The sequence below is a fragment of the Camelus ferus genome, chromosome 14 (genome assembly GCF_009834535.1).
Source record: "Camelus ferus isolate YT-003-E chromosome 14, BCGSAC_Cfer_1.0, whole genome shotgun sequence".
NCBI classification, from domain to species: domain Eukaryota; kingdom Metazoa; phylum Chordata; class Mammalia; order Artiodactyla; family Camelidae; genus Camelus; species Camelus ferus.
In genome coordinates, this window is record NC_045709.1 from 21840421 (window position 1) to 21853220 (window position 12800).

General features: G+C 46.0%; 1 protein-coding gene across 2 annotated transcripts in view; it reads right to left on the reverse strand.

Moving 5' to 3' along the window:
• The window catches only part of LOC102506353 (phospholipid-transporting ATPase IB), a 416600-nt gene that overhangs the window by 349509 nt on the left and 54291 nt on the right, over window positions 1-12800 (reverse strand). For both annotated transcript variants that reach the window (XM_032496428.1, XM_032496427.1), the window contains exons 3-5: window positions 1985-2084; window positions 1437-1535; window positions 382-427 (exon numbers count right to left, since the gene is read on the reverse strand). In XM_032496428.1, the coding sequence (XP_032352319.1) occupies window positions 382-427; window positions 1437-1535; window positions 1985-2084 (245 nt within the window). The remainder of the gene's footprint in view (window positions 1-381; window positions 428-1436; window positions 1536-1984; window positions 2085-12800) is intronic.

Genomic DNA, 12800 nt, shown 5'->3' on the forward strand with positions numbered 1-12800 from the left:
TTAGGTTTATTTATTTATACGGAGGTACTAGGGATTGAACCCAGGACCTCATGCATGCTAAGCACGTGCTCTACCCCTGAGCTATAACCTCCACCTCTAAAACTCTAAAATACACAAATTCCATTCAAATCTTAACTACCAGGACTCACATTTTTTTGGATTTATTTGTCATTTTGCTATTTTTAAAGTATTTTATAAATTATTTCCTTCCATTTATCCCAATACCATTAACCACTTATTTAAAATTCCTACACAACAGTGTAAACTGACTATATTTCAATTTAAAAAAATTTACATATTTTTAAATAAAACAAAATTCCTTAGATGCAGGTCTTATTCTTAAGGCTTCTGGTGGGAAAGCGACCCAGGCCGGCGTCTTACCTATGGTTTTCTTTCTGTTAACTGCGTTGTCTGCCTTATGCCGCTTCTGTTACAGGAAGAAAGAAACTTGTTAGTTTCAAAAGTTCCAAATGAATAACTGAAATACCAAACAACAAGGCAGGGCAAACACAGGGCAAAGCAACGCGCAGCACGGCTGATGCCCTAAAACTCAGGTTACTGGCTGTGGCGTAATGTCACTCAGTAAATTCGGAGGGGAACAGAGGAAACACAGCTGAGGTTTAAATGATCCCATTTTGGTTCTAGCAAGAAACAAGTACTTTGAAGTGTACAACTTCCCAGTCCTTGATCGTGTTAGATCAGACTGAAAGAATGCTTCTGTATGATCCACCGACAACAGACAATTGAACTCGTTTTATCAATGAAGAACTTTCGGGGCAAAGTATCTCTGCTTTGATTTGTATTGCATTTATTCATTTACTATTCCCAGGAAAATATACACACATTTGGAGAGAGAGGAAGGGAGAGAAAGAGAGAGAAAAGGGGGGTGTGTGTGTGTGTGTGTGTGTGTGTGTGTGAAAGTCTGAGAGACAGACAGACACACAGGAAGCGAAGGGGAGAGGGAGAGAAAGAGCCCAGAGATAAAGAAGAGCCCCAAAAAAGGACAGAAAACAGGAGACAGAGTATGAAGATGATTGTAGCCAATGAACTTGGAGATGCACTGAAACAAGTGTGAGGAGGGAGAAGATTCTTGTCAAATTACCTTCATGCTGACACATACTAGACAGCAATACAGTCCATCATCGGCTACCCAAACTAGCAAGCTCCAGGGGGATGTAAGGAACACCAGTGACAAAAATCAAAGGGGACTCAGAAACCTGACATCAGAAAACGTGGTTTGAACCACTTCTGTGTTCCCAGCAGGTGTTTCAAACACTGTGTGTACACAGTCGCTCCCCCAAAATACCGTCATGAACCTTGAGAGGTTAATTAGCCAACAGACCAATTTTTTTTCTGTCTTAAAAAATCCAGAGCAACAAATAAGTTGCAAATTATATTCGATACAATGTTTTTACCATCCGAAAGCAAAAACTTACAAAATCTTCTACAATCTCTTTGATGCCCGCGATGGTTAAAATAATGATCAGTGGCACCAGGGTGGTGTATCTTCCTGTCGGAGATACGTCTGGAATTTGCTGTAAGAGAAAGAGACCAAAAGCAGGACGTTGGCAAACTGAAATCCTCTCCAGGAGAAAGAAAACCTGGCACTCACCCCTGGCCCTTCTGCAGTTCTGTTCCATTTCCATTCCACCAAAATGACTACCTTATTGTAAAAACCAGCTAAGCGTGTTACATTTTAAAAAAATTTTACCCAACATTGCTTTGTGTTTGGAACAGGAAAAGGGGCTAAAAGTAGGACCCCTACTCAACCCCATGGCCATTTCTCAATGCCTCTTTTTGTAACTGCAATTACCCTTAAGCTAAGACCTAAAGGAGTCGCCCTTTATGCAAAGATCATGGCTGTTCATGCAAACAAATTTCATTCAAGTCTGATGACGCTTTCTCAGTCACATGACCTTGCAGCCAGCCCTCATTCTGCACCGACTTAAGGGGATGAACTTTAAATAACTTTTCAAAGCATCACCTGTAGTAAGGCAATGAAGAGGAAGAAGGCATTGGCAGCCCTCCGGATCTGCTCGTACAAGAACCGAGGTAGAAACGTCACCACGCTGTACTTGGCCGTGCTGTGAGGACAGAGAAAACACTGCTCTCAGTCACAGCTGCCAAGTCCGAAAAGCAAGAAAGCGTAGTTTCGAAAATGACACACAGGACTGTAAAAGCAAAGTATTTCAAAGCTCAGGACAAAGAAACGGCTGTGCTTGTCCTCTCGTACAAAGCTAGTTCCTGGAAGAAAAAAAAAACACATCTGATAAGAAAAACTAATGTGATCTCGGTTTTCCAACTTTGGTAGCTACGTGTCTGTTTCGTGTCACCCGATCTAAGCAGGGAAACTGACCCAGCTTCTAGGAGCCTCGTGCTACGAACATGGGAAACATATAAACAACGTATGTAAAGGGAAGAGGTGCGTCAAAGACCACAAAATGGAAAGGGGGCTCACGCCCCCAGCGCAGGAGGAGGACACTGACACAGAGAGGAGGAAGCCAGCATCAGCCGAGGAACGCGCACCCACAGGTGCATCACCCCCCAGGGCTGGCGGTGCGCTACAGTTCTTACCGCAAAGTCACTGATTCAACACAGCAGCCCACTCTCCGAAGCACGCAGTGGGTAACGGGAGTGTGCTTAACAGTTCAATGCATCCGGCCAGATACTCACCATGGACTCACGTTCAAACACACCTGAATGACCCGACCCTCACACACACCCTTCACTCGGCCACTGTGGCTCGCCCTTCAGCTCCCGCCTGAGACATCTCCTCCCGCGGTCCCTCCAGAACCAGACGACCCTCCCATCTCGCCCTCCCATCCAACCTTCCCTCTCCCACTAAGTCAGGTCCAGTTCACAAGGGCTTGTCTTCCTCCAGGTCCCAGTATGGTGTTTACACCTGCATGACGCTGTCTCTGCTTGGCTTTGGATTGTGTTTGTCTATCTCCAAAAGAGATTCTGGGAACCGCAAGAACGTTCAATTTGTTTTAAAAAAAAAGACACAGGAGGGCCAAGATGGAGTCACTTGTGCAAAGCCCATGTCATCAAAGACTCAATACCTAACCCAATTGCAGTTCCCAGCCTCTCCAGGAATGTGATCTCAACCAGTCAGTCTGGAATCACCTGGTCAGCACCAGCAAGGTGATCAGCCTGACAGAGCCCTGAGGTCCCCCAAAGGAAGGTGACCTTGCCCCAAACCATCTGCTGTTTGCAAGTAACTTCCTTGTCTCACCCCCTTTCTGCCCGTAAACTCTTCCATTTGGTTCAGCTCCTCAGAGCTCCTTTCTTTCTGCCGGATGGGACACTGCCCAGCTCATGAATCACTGAACAAAGCCAATGAGATCTTTTAAATTTACTCAGCTGAATTTTGTCTTTTAACAACTTCAACTTCGTACCTTCCTGGCACACAGCAGACAGTCAATGATCAATGAAATCATGCACAGGCATAAACTGGGAACCTGAAGGATACGGTGAACCACGCCTCCTGGAGCTGCTCCAAGGCTTATCGCTGGAAGACCTGCCCAAGCCCTAGCTCAGCTCCCGAAGGCACGACTCGGGCCGACTCTTATCCGAAGTATAGTCTCAGCAGATTGTCTAAATTTCAAACACACCGTCTGTTAGAAGCGCCAACTACAAGAGCAAAGGGCTAGGAGACAGAGCACCTGAGGCACGGGCACTTCTGCAAGACCCGACAGCAGCCAGACCCAGAGTGACAGAATTAAACCCCCAACATGCAGCAGCCTGAGGGCACCTGATGGAGCAGGAAGCAGCCCCAGGTAACCATTTGCTGCCACTGCCTCCGGGAAGATCATCCCTGTCGGACAACTGCCTGGAGTTTCGCTCTACACGACCGTCAGTCGTCCATAAGACAGAATTACTTCCAGCCTTCTTCCGCTCAAGGTGCTGGGGTACTGCGATTTGTCATAAGAAATACATACTTGGTCTTCATCCCAGTTCCTGCAACAGATCTCCTAGAACCCTTGAGATTTCCAAAATGTTGACAGGGATAAAGGTGTCTTTTGTTGTGTTCACGTGGGGACTCTTGGAAAGCCCCTAGGTAAGGGGGCTAGTTGCCAGGGGAGCCAACCACATGATTGGAGGGTTGGAACTTTCAGTCCCACCCACTCCTGGAGACTGAGTTCAATCACCAATGGCTGATGATTTAATCAATTATGACTTTGTAACAAAGCCTCTGTAAAACCCCAAAAGGACAGGGTTTGGAGAGCTGGAGACCCAAGAGAAGCTGATTTTCCATTTGGGTCTGTACACCATCTGCTGGCAGAATTCCTTCTTGCTCAGGGAGGTCAGTCAGTCTTTGTTCTGTGCTGGACTTCAACTGATTGGATGAGGCCCACCCATATTATGGAGGGTAATCTGCTTTACTCAAAGCCCACCAATTTAGACATTCGTCTCATTCAAAAGGCAACTTCAAAGAAACATCTAGGGTAATGTTTGACCAAATAGCTAGGCACTGTGGCCGAGTCAAATTGCATAAAATTAACCACTGCATGCATATCCTGATTCAGGAGGCCTGGAGTGGGTCTGAGATGTTGCATTTCTAATGAGTTCCCAGGTGAAACCAATGCTGCTGGTCTGAGGACCACACTTTGAGTGGCAGCCACGCCTGAGGAGGTAGATGTGTTCAGATCTCCCCTTTGAGTTCAATCCTGATGAACAGTGTCACGTGTAACCATGGGAGACGTGGACAGCACAGCTCCAGGGAAAGAACACCTGAGGGGTGAAGGGGTGAATGAGGGTGCTTCCCCACAGAAGAGCTTGTTCACCAGGTGAGCTCATAGCCCCCAAAAGATTCCTACTCAAATTGCATGTGTCAGCATCCCTGCCAGCGTGGCTGGGCACCAGCTGCCAGGGAGTCCTGGGCATTTAGCAAGTCGGAGGGCTTGGGGAACGGGGAGAGATGACCAGGAGAAAACAGAACCATTCCTTGGGGTTCACCCAGTTTCCTTGTAAACATCGGTTAGACCAGGGCTTCCTGAAATTGGGTGACATGAAGAACAATCAGGAGCTTGTCAAAAACCCAGCCAGCCAGCCTTCCCCAGGTGCTCACTGAGCCCACCTAGTACCAGGGCCTGTGCCGGGCACCGCCGGGAACCAAAGGTCCAAATGCACACATTCGAGGGAATTACATTCTAGAGAAGAAATCAGATTTCAAAACCAAGTAAACTTTGTCACAGGAGATGTAAAGGAGCAGGACCCTGTGGGGACGACCAGGGTCAGACCCCTCCCCCATGACATCTGCTGCAGCTCCTCTCTGAAGGACCCAGATAATAGTATCTTATGTATATTTCCTGAGTTTTTCAGATGCTAAAAACCACCACCAAAGGGAAGAAATGAACCACTTGATGATCGAGAGCACGTGGTCCCCAGACCTTCTGGCTCCTGGGGGTTGATGGTGTTGATGTCCCGTTCCCTCCACATCAGCCAATCAGAGAATCGTGCATGAGCTGATCACGTACCTGTGACCCCCTCCTTCACCTGGCCTTTAAACAGGCTTTGCTGAAACCCTTCCAGGAGTTCGGGGTTTTCTTGGACATGAGCCACCCCGTCCTCCTTGTTCGGCCCTGCAATAAACCTTTCTCTGCTCCAAACTCTGATGTTTCAGTTGGTTTGGCCTCGTGGTGCGGCAGGCACACGAACTCGCTTTAGGCGACAGAGAGGTGGTGATAAACAGCAGGGAGGGGAACAGATCAGGGGCGGAGGACACAGAAAGGTTCACTGGCGGGGGTCGCGGAGGAGGTCGCTTTCAACAGCGACCAGGGAGCGTGTCACAGACAAGGCGATGGAGCAGGAGCCCGCCACGGGGGTGCGCAGGGAAGAGCTCTGCGGAGAGGGAGCAGCATGCGGCAAAACGCTGAGTGGGAGGGCGGCGGCTGCTGCTGTCGTCCTGTTGGTGGAGCAGCAAGGGGGCCCTGCGGCTCACGTCCACACCCTGGCCCTTTCCTCTTCGAGAGACGGGAAGCCTCTGGAAGCTTCCTAGGAGAAGACAAGATCTGACAGCAATACCAACCTGTAAACCTCCCCCGGGGGACCTGACTCAGCAAGGGTGGAACCAGGCTACGTGCATGGTGGACACGGTCCTCGTGGAAACACTCGTGATCTGGCCAGGATGGGAAACCACACATCAGAAAACAGGGCCTGTTGAGATGTGGGTCTGGAGCTCCCTGCCTGTCACAAGTCACCAAGCAGACAGAGTCTGACCTCCGGAAGGCAGCACAGGAACTCCGAGATAAGCTGAGTCCAGTTTTCCAGCCGTGAGAAAAATCAAGGTTGACGGCTGTCCTCCAAGGGCAGATCTCCAGCACAGCAGCTGCTCCAAGTGTAACTTCCCCTGAAACAAGCCTCCAGAAAGCCAAGCAGCCTAACACTTCAAAATGTGAACAGCAGAGACGTTCAAAAGAATCGTTGTTTTCATTCTCCAACCTCACATGGACAAACACACGTCAGGAACGTGCCCAACGTACCCCAGATATTCCATGTTGACTGGGAATGTGGGGGGCCCTTTAAACCCCTTCCCATGGACATTTTTATTTTCAACACTTTTCCTATTTCTTTGTCTCCAACTGGAAGAGAAGTGCTCCTTCCTTGTCTCATAACCCATTCCCAGAACAATCACTGGACCCGACTGGGCTGACGGCGCTGACATCTACACAGCTCGTCATCATCCATCACGTGGGCTGAAAAATCAGCTGCTTCTTTTTTTTATTTTCTTTTTTTAAATTTTTTTTTATCTACAATGTTGTGTTGGTTTCTGGTGTGCAGCATAGTGATTCAGTTATACATACATATATTCTTTTTCATTACAGGTCACTACAGGTTCCCTGTGCTCTACAGCAGGGCCTTGCTCATCTCTTCTGCACATAGTAGTTTGCGTCAGCCCATCCCAAACTCCCAATTTATCCCTCCCTCCCTGCTTCCCCATCTGCCGGGTAACCATGTTTGTTTTCTATGTCTGTGAGTCTGTTTCAATCAGCCTATTCTTTATAATACATATCCAATGAGAAAAACAGGTTGGATTTTAATCAATCAGCTCATGAATATACCTCTGAATGTAAGTTTCTAAGTCAGACAGCCCTACAATTCATATGAAATGGCATGAGCGTCCTGTTCCTCTCATATTTCTAACTTGGTTTATTTACTCAATGCATTATTCAATGACTAGCTTTGGACCCAAAGCAGTTTACTTCACACAGGAATGTGAGCTGGGAAGAAGGTAAGAGAAGGTAACATTTCTGAGTACAGAGCTTGCTGCCAGGCAAAGCTGGAAGAATGTTAGGTAAGCAGTTCCAAGGCCAGATGTCAGATGCTTATGGCTACCGTCTTTCAACGTGGGACCACGTAGAGTAGGCTTTATTCACTTGCTTTACAGAAACACTCGTGCACTTTATAACATAAAATCAAATGAAAAGGAGTTCTATTAACAACAATGTAAACTGACTATACTTCAATTTTTTTTAAAGGGAGTCCTGAGACAGTCGGTTTTGTGCTGCAGATCTCAAAGGATGGCTCTCCATGAGCTACTCCAGCTTCAGTAAATATAAACAGCAAATACTTATCATTTCAGCCTGGAGGCAGACAAGTACAGAAGGAGTCACACTTCATACAGGTCCGTCTGCTGAATTACCCGCGAGGCTCCCAAGCAGATCTGCCGGCGCGGTCAGAAGCTCCACAGACAAGCTAAAATGCAAAGAGTTCAACACCACCGACCAGCTTACAAGACATGTTCAAAGGAACTTCTCTAATCAGAAGACGCCACGACTAGAAGTGTGAAGATTACAAAAGAAAAAATCCCACTGGTAAAGGCAAATACACAGCAAAGGTGGTAAATCAACCATGACTATAGCTATACATGGGATGAAGGTTAAAAGACAAAAACAGTAAAAAATCATCTGTATCCACAATAAGCAATACACAAAAAGATGTAAAATATGTCATCAAAAACAATACACCTTAAACTTACATAGCGCTATATTGCAACTACATCTTAGTAAAACTGGAAGGAAAAATAAATTTTAAAAAAACATTTAAAAAATAAACCATAGAGAGAGGTCGCATAATGTAAGTACCTAGTGAGCTGATGGAAAAAATAGGGATTGATATATTTTTTAAATGTTCCAGTAGAAAACTGAGGCAGGAAAAGCAAGTTACATTAGAAAAGAGACAAACATGATGTACGCTTCATTAATTGACCCTGAAGTCAGGAAGTTAAATCTTCATCTGCAAAAGAATTCAGGGAGAGCTCCTCTAAACCTAATTTAGAAATATGGTGGGAACCACCAAAAGAATTACAAACAGAGTTCAGAGTGGTTGCCTTTGGTGGAACAGAACCAGAATGGGAGAGATGAGGCTGGAGGCTACTGATTTTCATGATAAGCTTCCATAATATTTGAACTTTTTACTACCTACATGTATTATTTTAATAAATATTGTAAACAAAAGCTAATAGTAACCAGATGTAACTGTCAAGGGACTGTCAGGTCTTCTGTTTCTAGCTGATCTCAGGAATGGTCATATACAAGAGCTGTTTATTAGAATAGGAAATTAGGCTAAAGACTTAATTTACTTGTATGCAACTTCCACCACAAGATGCCCCAGCAACACTCATATCTGATAGTCACCCCTACCATCACTTCCTTCTGCCAGCAGCAACTGAGCCCCAGGTCCTGGATAAAAGGAGGGGAATTCTAACCAGTCCTATGTGAGACTCACAAGAAACAAACATTTAGTCCGGCACCCAGAGCACAAAGCTTTTAGATGGTCATTCCTTTGAGCAGAGCAGCCCAGCTTTCGGGACAAGAGTCTTTCCCTGAAGCTCAGCCCAGCAGAGACAGAGAGTAAGGCTCTTCCCCCTTAAATGGAAATCACTTTATTCTGAAAAGTGTTAGCTCTTATTAAGTTCTCTCGCTTTCCTTAACCCTCTGCCAAATTCCTGGAACATCTTTATTTCTTCTTTGCATCAAGCCACATCCTTCTCCTCTTCTAAGCCAACAGCCCAAGGGGTCCTCTTCTCTACAAGCTTTTCCCTATTTATTCATGAATGCCCAACGCACAGTCTGGGATCCACCCACCCATTCACTTCCACGCTGTGTGAGTGTGAGTTGGGGGCAGGGGTGGGGGAGTGGAGGCGAGAAGGAAAGCAACGTCTTCTCCTCTTCCCCTCTTCCGGGGAGCTCTAAGTCACCACATCAAGTATGTACTCTATTAACCCCCTCTGCCCACCTTGCAGGTGGAGAGCCGGCGCGCACCGGGGACCAGCAGCACAGCGCCCTCTGCTGGCCGGCTGTCGCAGCAGGGTTTTCTGCCTCATAAATCTCGTTGCAGCAGCAAGTTTGAGCCGGACCACGTTCCCCAATTATTTTCTAACACAAATCCTCAGGAAAGCAATGTTTAAGGAAGAATTTTCATGTCTTATTTCATATTAATAACTGGTCCCTGTATATTCACTTGTGGCTATTTAATGTTTTTTTAAAAAGCACTGTCGTTCATTCCTAAACATATTCTCATCTTTTCATTTAAAAATATTCATTTAAAAAGCATATGAAAATGAATATATGTATATATATGCATGACTGGGACATGATGCTGTACACCAGAAATTGACACACTGTAACTGACTATCCTTCAACTACATAAATAAATAAATACAAAAATATTTATTTATATTCTCAGAATTAGACCCGGATTTTGTGGGGCCAGGATATCACTTATATACAATACACATACAATTTGGGAATTTCAGCTTGTTTTTAAGATAGAATTACAAGAACAAAATAGGGTACAAAAATGAATACTTATTTAGAATGATGGGGGGAAATCTCAACATAATTCATGAAAGCTGAAATATACCACACCCATAAAACAGCATATTTATTAAAGATCTAGTATTCTATAATACTTTTCCTCATATTTCTTATTTCATTGCTTAAACCAATTCTTACATGACAATTTTATAAAATCTTTTACAGAATGAATGGAAAGACAGTTCATTCTTTCCTCTAGTAAGTAAAGGCACTTTTTTCCTCTAGTATGATCAGTTATTCTTCATTGATCTTTTGGTAATGTTTCTTTCAGCTCTGTAACTCTTGACTAGCAGTGTCCTGTAAATTTTTATGATTGGTGTCTAATTCAGAGAAATTTCCATCAAATTTCTTGTATAAATAAAACTTAAAATCTGGAAGATTTTCCTATAGACTAGCCTCTGGCCCTGAACATTTCAAACACTGTTTCTCCAACATGGCTCATGTACTTCAAGTGTAATATGTTGCTGATATTTTGACACTTTCTTCTCTACACTGTTATATCACAACCCCAGGGGGCAAGTGGGAACATTTCTGACACTCTTAACCTGAACAGTTATTAATCTACCTCTTCACAAAAGTGACTGCAGGGTGGCTTATGCACAGCAGACATTTATTTCCCAGTTCTGGCAGCTGGGAAGTCCAAGATCAAGGTGCCAGCAGGTTTGGTGTCTGGTGAGAGCTGACCTCCCGGTTCTGAGACTGATCTTTTCGCTGTGTCCTCACATGGTGAGATGGGTGAGGGAAATCTCTGGGGTCTCTTCTATAAGAGCACTAATCCCTTCCATGAGGGCACACCACATAAATATACCTCTAAACACACACAATGTGTTATTTCCAACTTTTCCTTATCCAAATCCCAAAACGTTACGGTGCTGCCATCTAACAGAACAGGCAAGTCAATGGTATAGCTCTAATTCATTCTTTTTAATGGCTGTATAATATTCCTTAATTGTTTCAATCAGTCTCCTCAGCATTTCCTTTTTTTGTTGTTTTGTTTTGTTTGGGGGGAGTAATTAGACTGATTGATTTATTTACTAATGGAGGTACTGGGGATTGAACCCAGGACCTCATGCATGCTAAGCAGTCATTCTACCACTGAGCTATACCCTTCCCAAGCATTTCCTTTATTTCCAGACTTTTATGTCAGAAAACCTATCACAATGAATATCCTTGTTCACATGTCCAGGAATGTTGGTGAGTTTCCCTTGGGGAGGTAGATTATCTTAACTAGGATTAAGAGTCTAATGATTGTGTAGTTTTTAAAATTATAACCAAAGTCCACGTTTTGTTCAGATTTCCTAAGTTTCTTACCTAATGTACTTTTTCTGTTCCAAGAGGATCATACATTTTTCATTTTAATAGGCAGCAAATTATATCACATTGAATATTTTAAAAGTTCACAATTCCATCAACAATATATGGGAATATCCTTTACTTCCATTTCCCCACCAGCAGCAGGCGTAACAGTCTTTTTGTATTACTCAGGCTCACGTCCATGTCCTGTAACGCTGATCTGCATTCCCTCGACTGTAGCAAAACTGAACGTATTTTCACACATTTGTGGTTCATGCGTCTTTGCTCCCCATCACATCTTCATATACTGTGCCCGTTTCCCACCATTTCGGTGGTCTTTTCCATTTCCATTTGCAAGAAATCTTGGTAGTGTCGAACCATCACTGCCAACATCCCACCATGTCCCCACCTCTCACTCAGCCCTTCACCCCCAAGACCTGGCTCCTGAAGCTCTCTTCACTCAGTGACTGTCTCAGCAGAAGGGCTCCTGCCCACCTCCTCCTCCAAGGGCCGTCCTTGGCTTCTTCCACCTTCGTCCCTGGGTCCCCCCTCCCCATCTTCATCGATGGGCCCTTAGACAGGGAACTTCTCTCATTCAACATCCTCAAGCATCTTGTCCACTCACTTCTGTGTCTCAAATGGCCACCAGCATGTGCATGGTTCTCACATCCACCGCCAGCCACATCTATCACAAGCCCCCTTGGCCCAGTGGTGCAGTCTCGGACGCGCCGTCGGCCCCTCCTGGGCCTGCACGGGCTGTGTGGGCCAAACTGATGCTGCTCCTCCCGTCTGCTTAGCAACCCCACAACACGTCTCCGCAACCCAGCCCGAGAGTCCAGGAAAAGGCACGGAAGCAACAACAGGAGAAGAAACAAAGGAACACACCATCAAAAAGTTACGACGACGGAGAGGTGGGCGCCCGCACTGGCAGAGGCAGGCCCTCTGTGGGGCTTCTGCTACATAACTCAGAGAGAGGGAAGGCAAGTTCATGGGCCACGACACACACACGGACAAAAAGAAAGCAAAGGCTGTCAGGTGACATCGAACTCCCGTCTAAGGCCAAAGCACTAAGGACAGCCACGTCACCACCGGGGGGAAATTCTAGGTACTGACGACACAGCATGAAACATGCCGCACAAAAGTCATGAGCAAATTGAAAACTCGGCGACAGGAGAGTAGTGCTATCATCAGACGGACTAAGTGGATAGGTAAGAACATAGTTTTGAAGAATATAATTCAAAAGTCTGAACAAATGAACTCTGGGGCCGACAGAGGGTCCGTTTCCTCCCAAGGGCAGAGGGAGACCTCAGTCCTAGTCGTAGGGACCAAAGCAACAGGAAGCCCACGCGCACATCCATGCACCGCCGCCAGCGTCTCCCCAAGGGCCCTCAAGACGGCAGGAGCGGGGGTCACAGCAGTAACCGGCCAGTAGGTCAACCGAAGCAGTTCCCCCAGAGCCAGGCCTCCCCTCCGGGATCCAGTCACCCCAGGACCTCAGAGCTGGAGGAGACCCTGAACATCTAATTCGAGTCCCTCATCTTACACAGGAGGGAACTGAGGCCTGAAAGACAGGATGCTACAGCCAAGTGCACCTGCACAGGTGCGGGGGTGCAGCCTGCGGTCCGGGAGCCTGAGACGTGGCCACGGGCGGGGACAGCTGCATTCCGTGTGTCTCATACCCAGAGA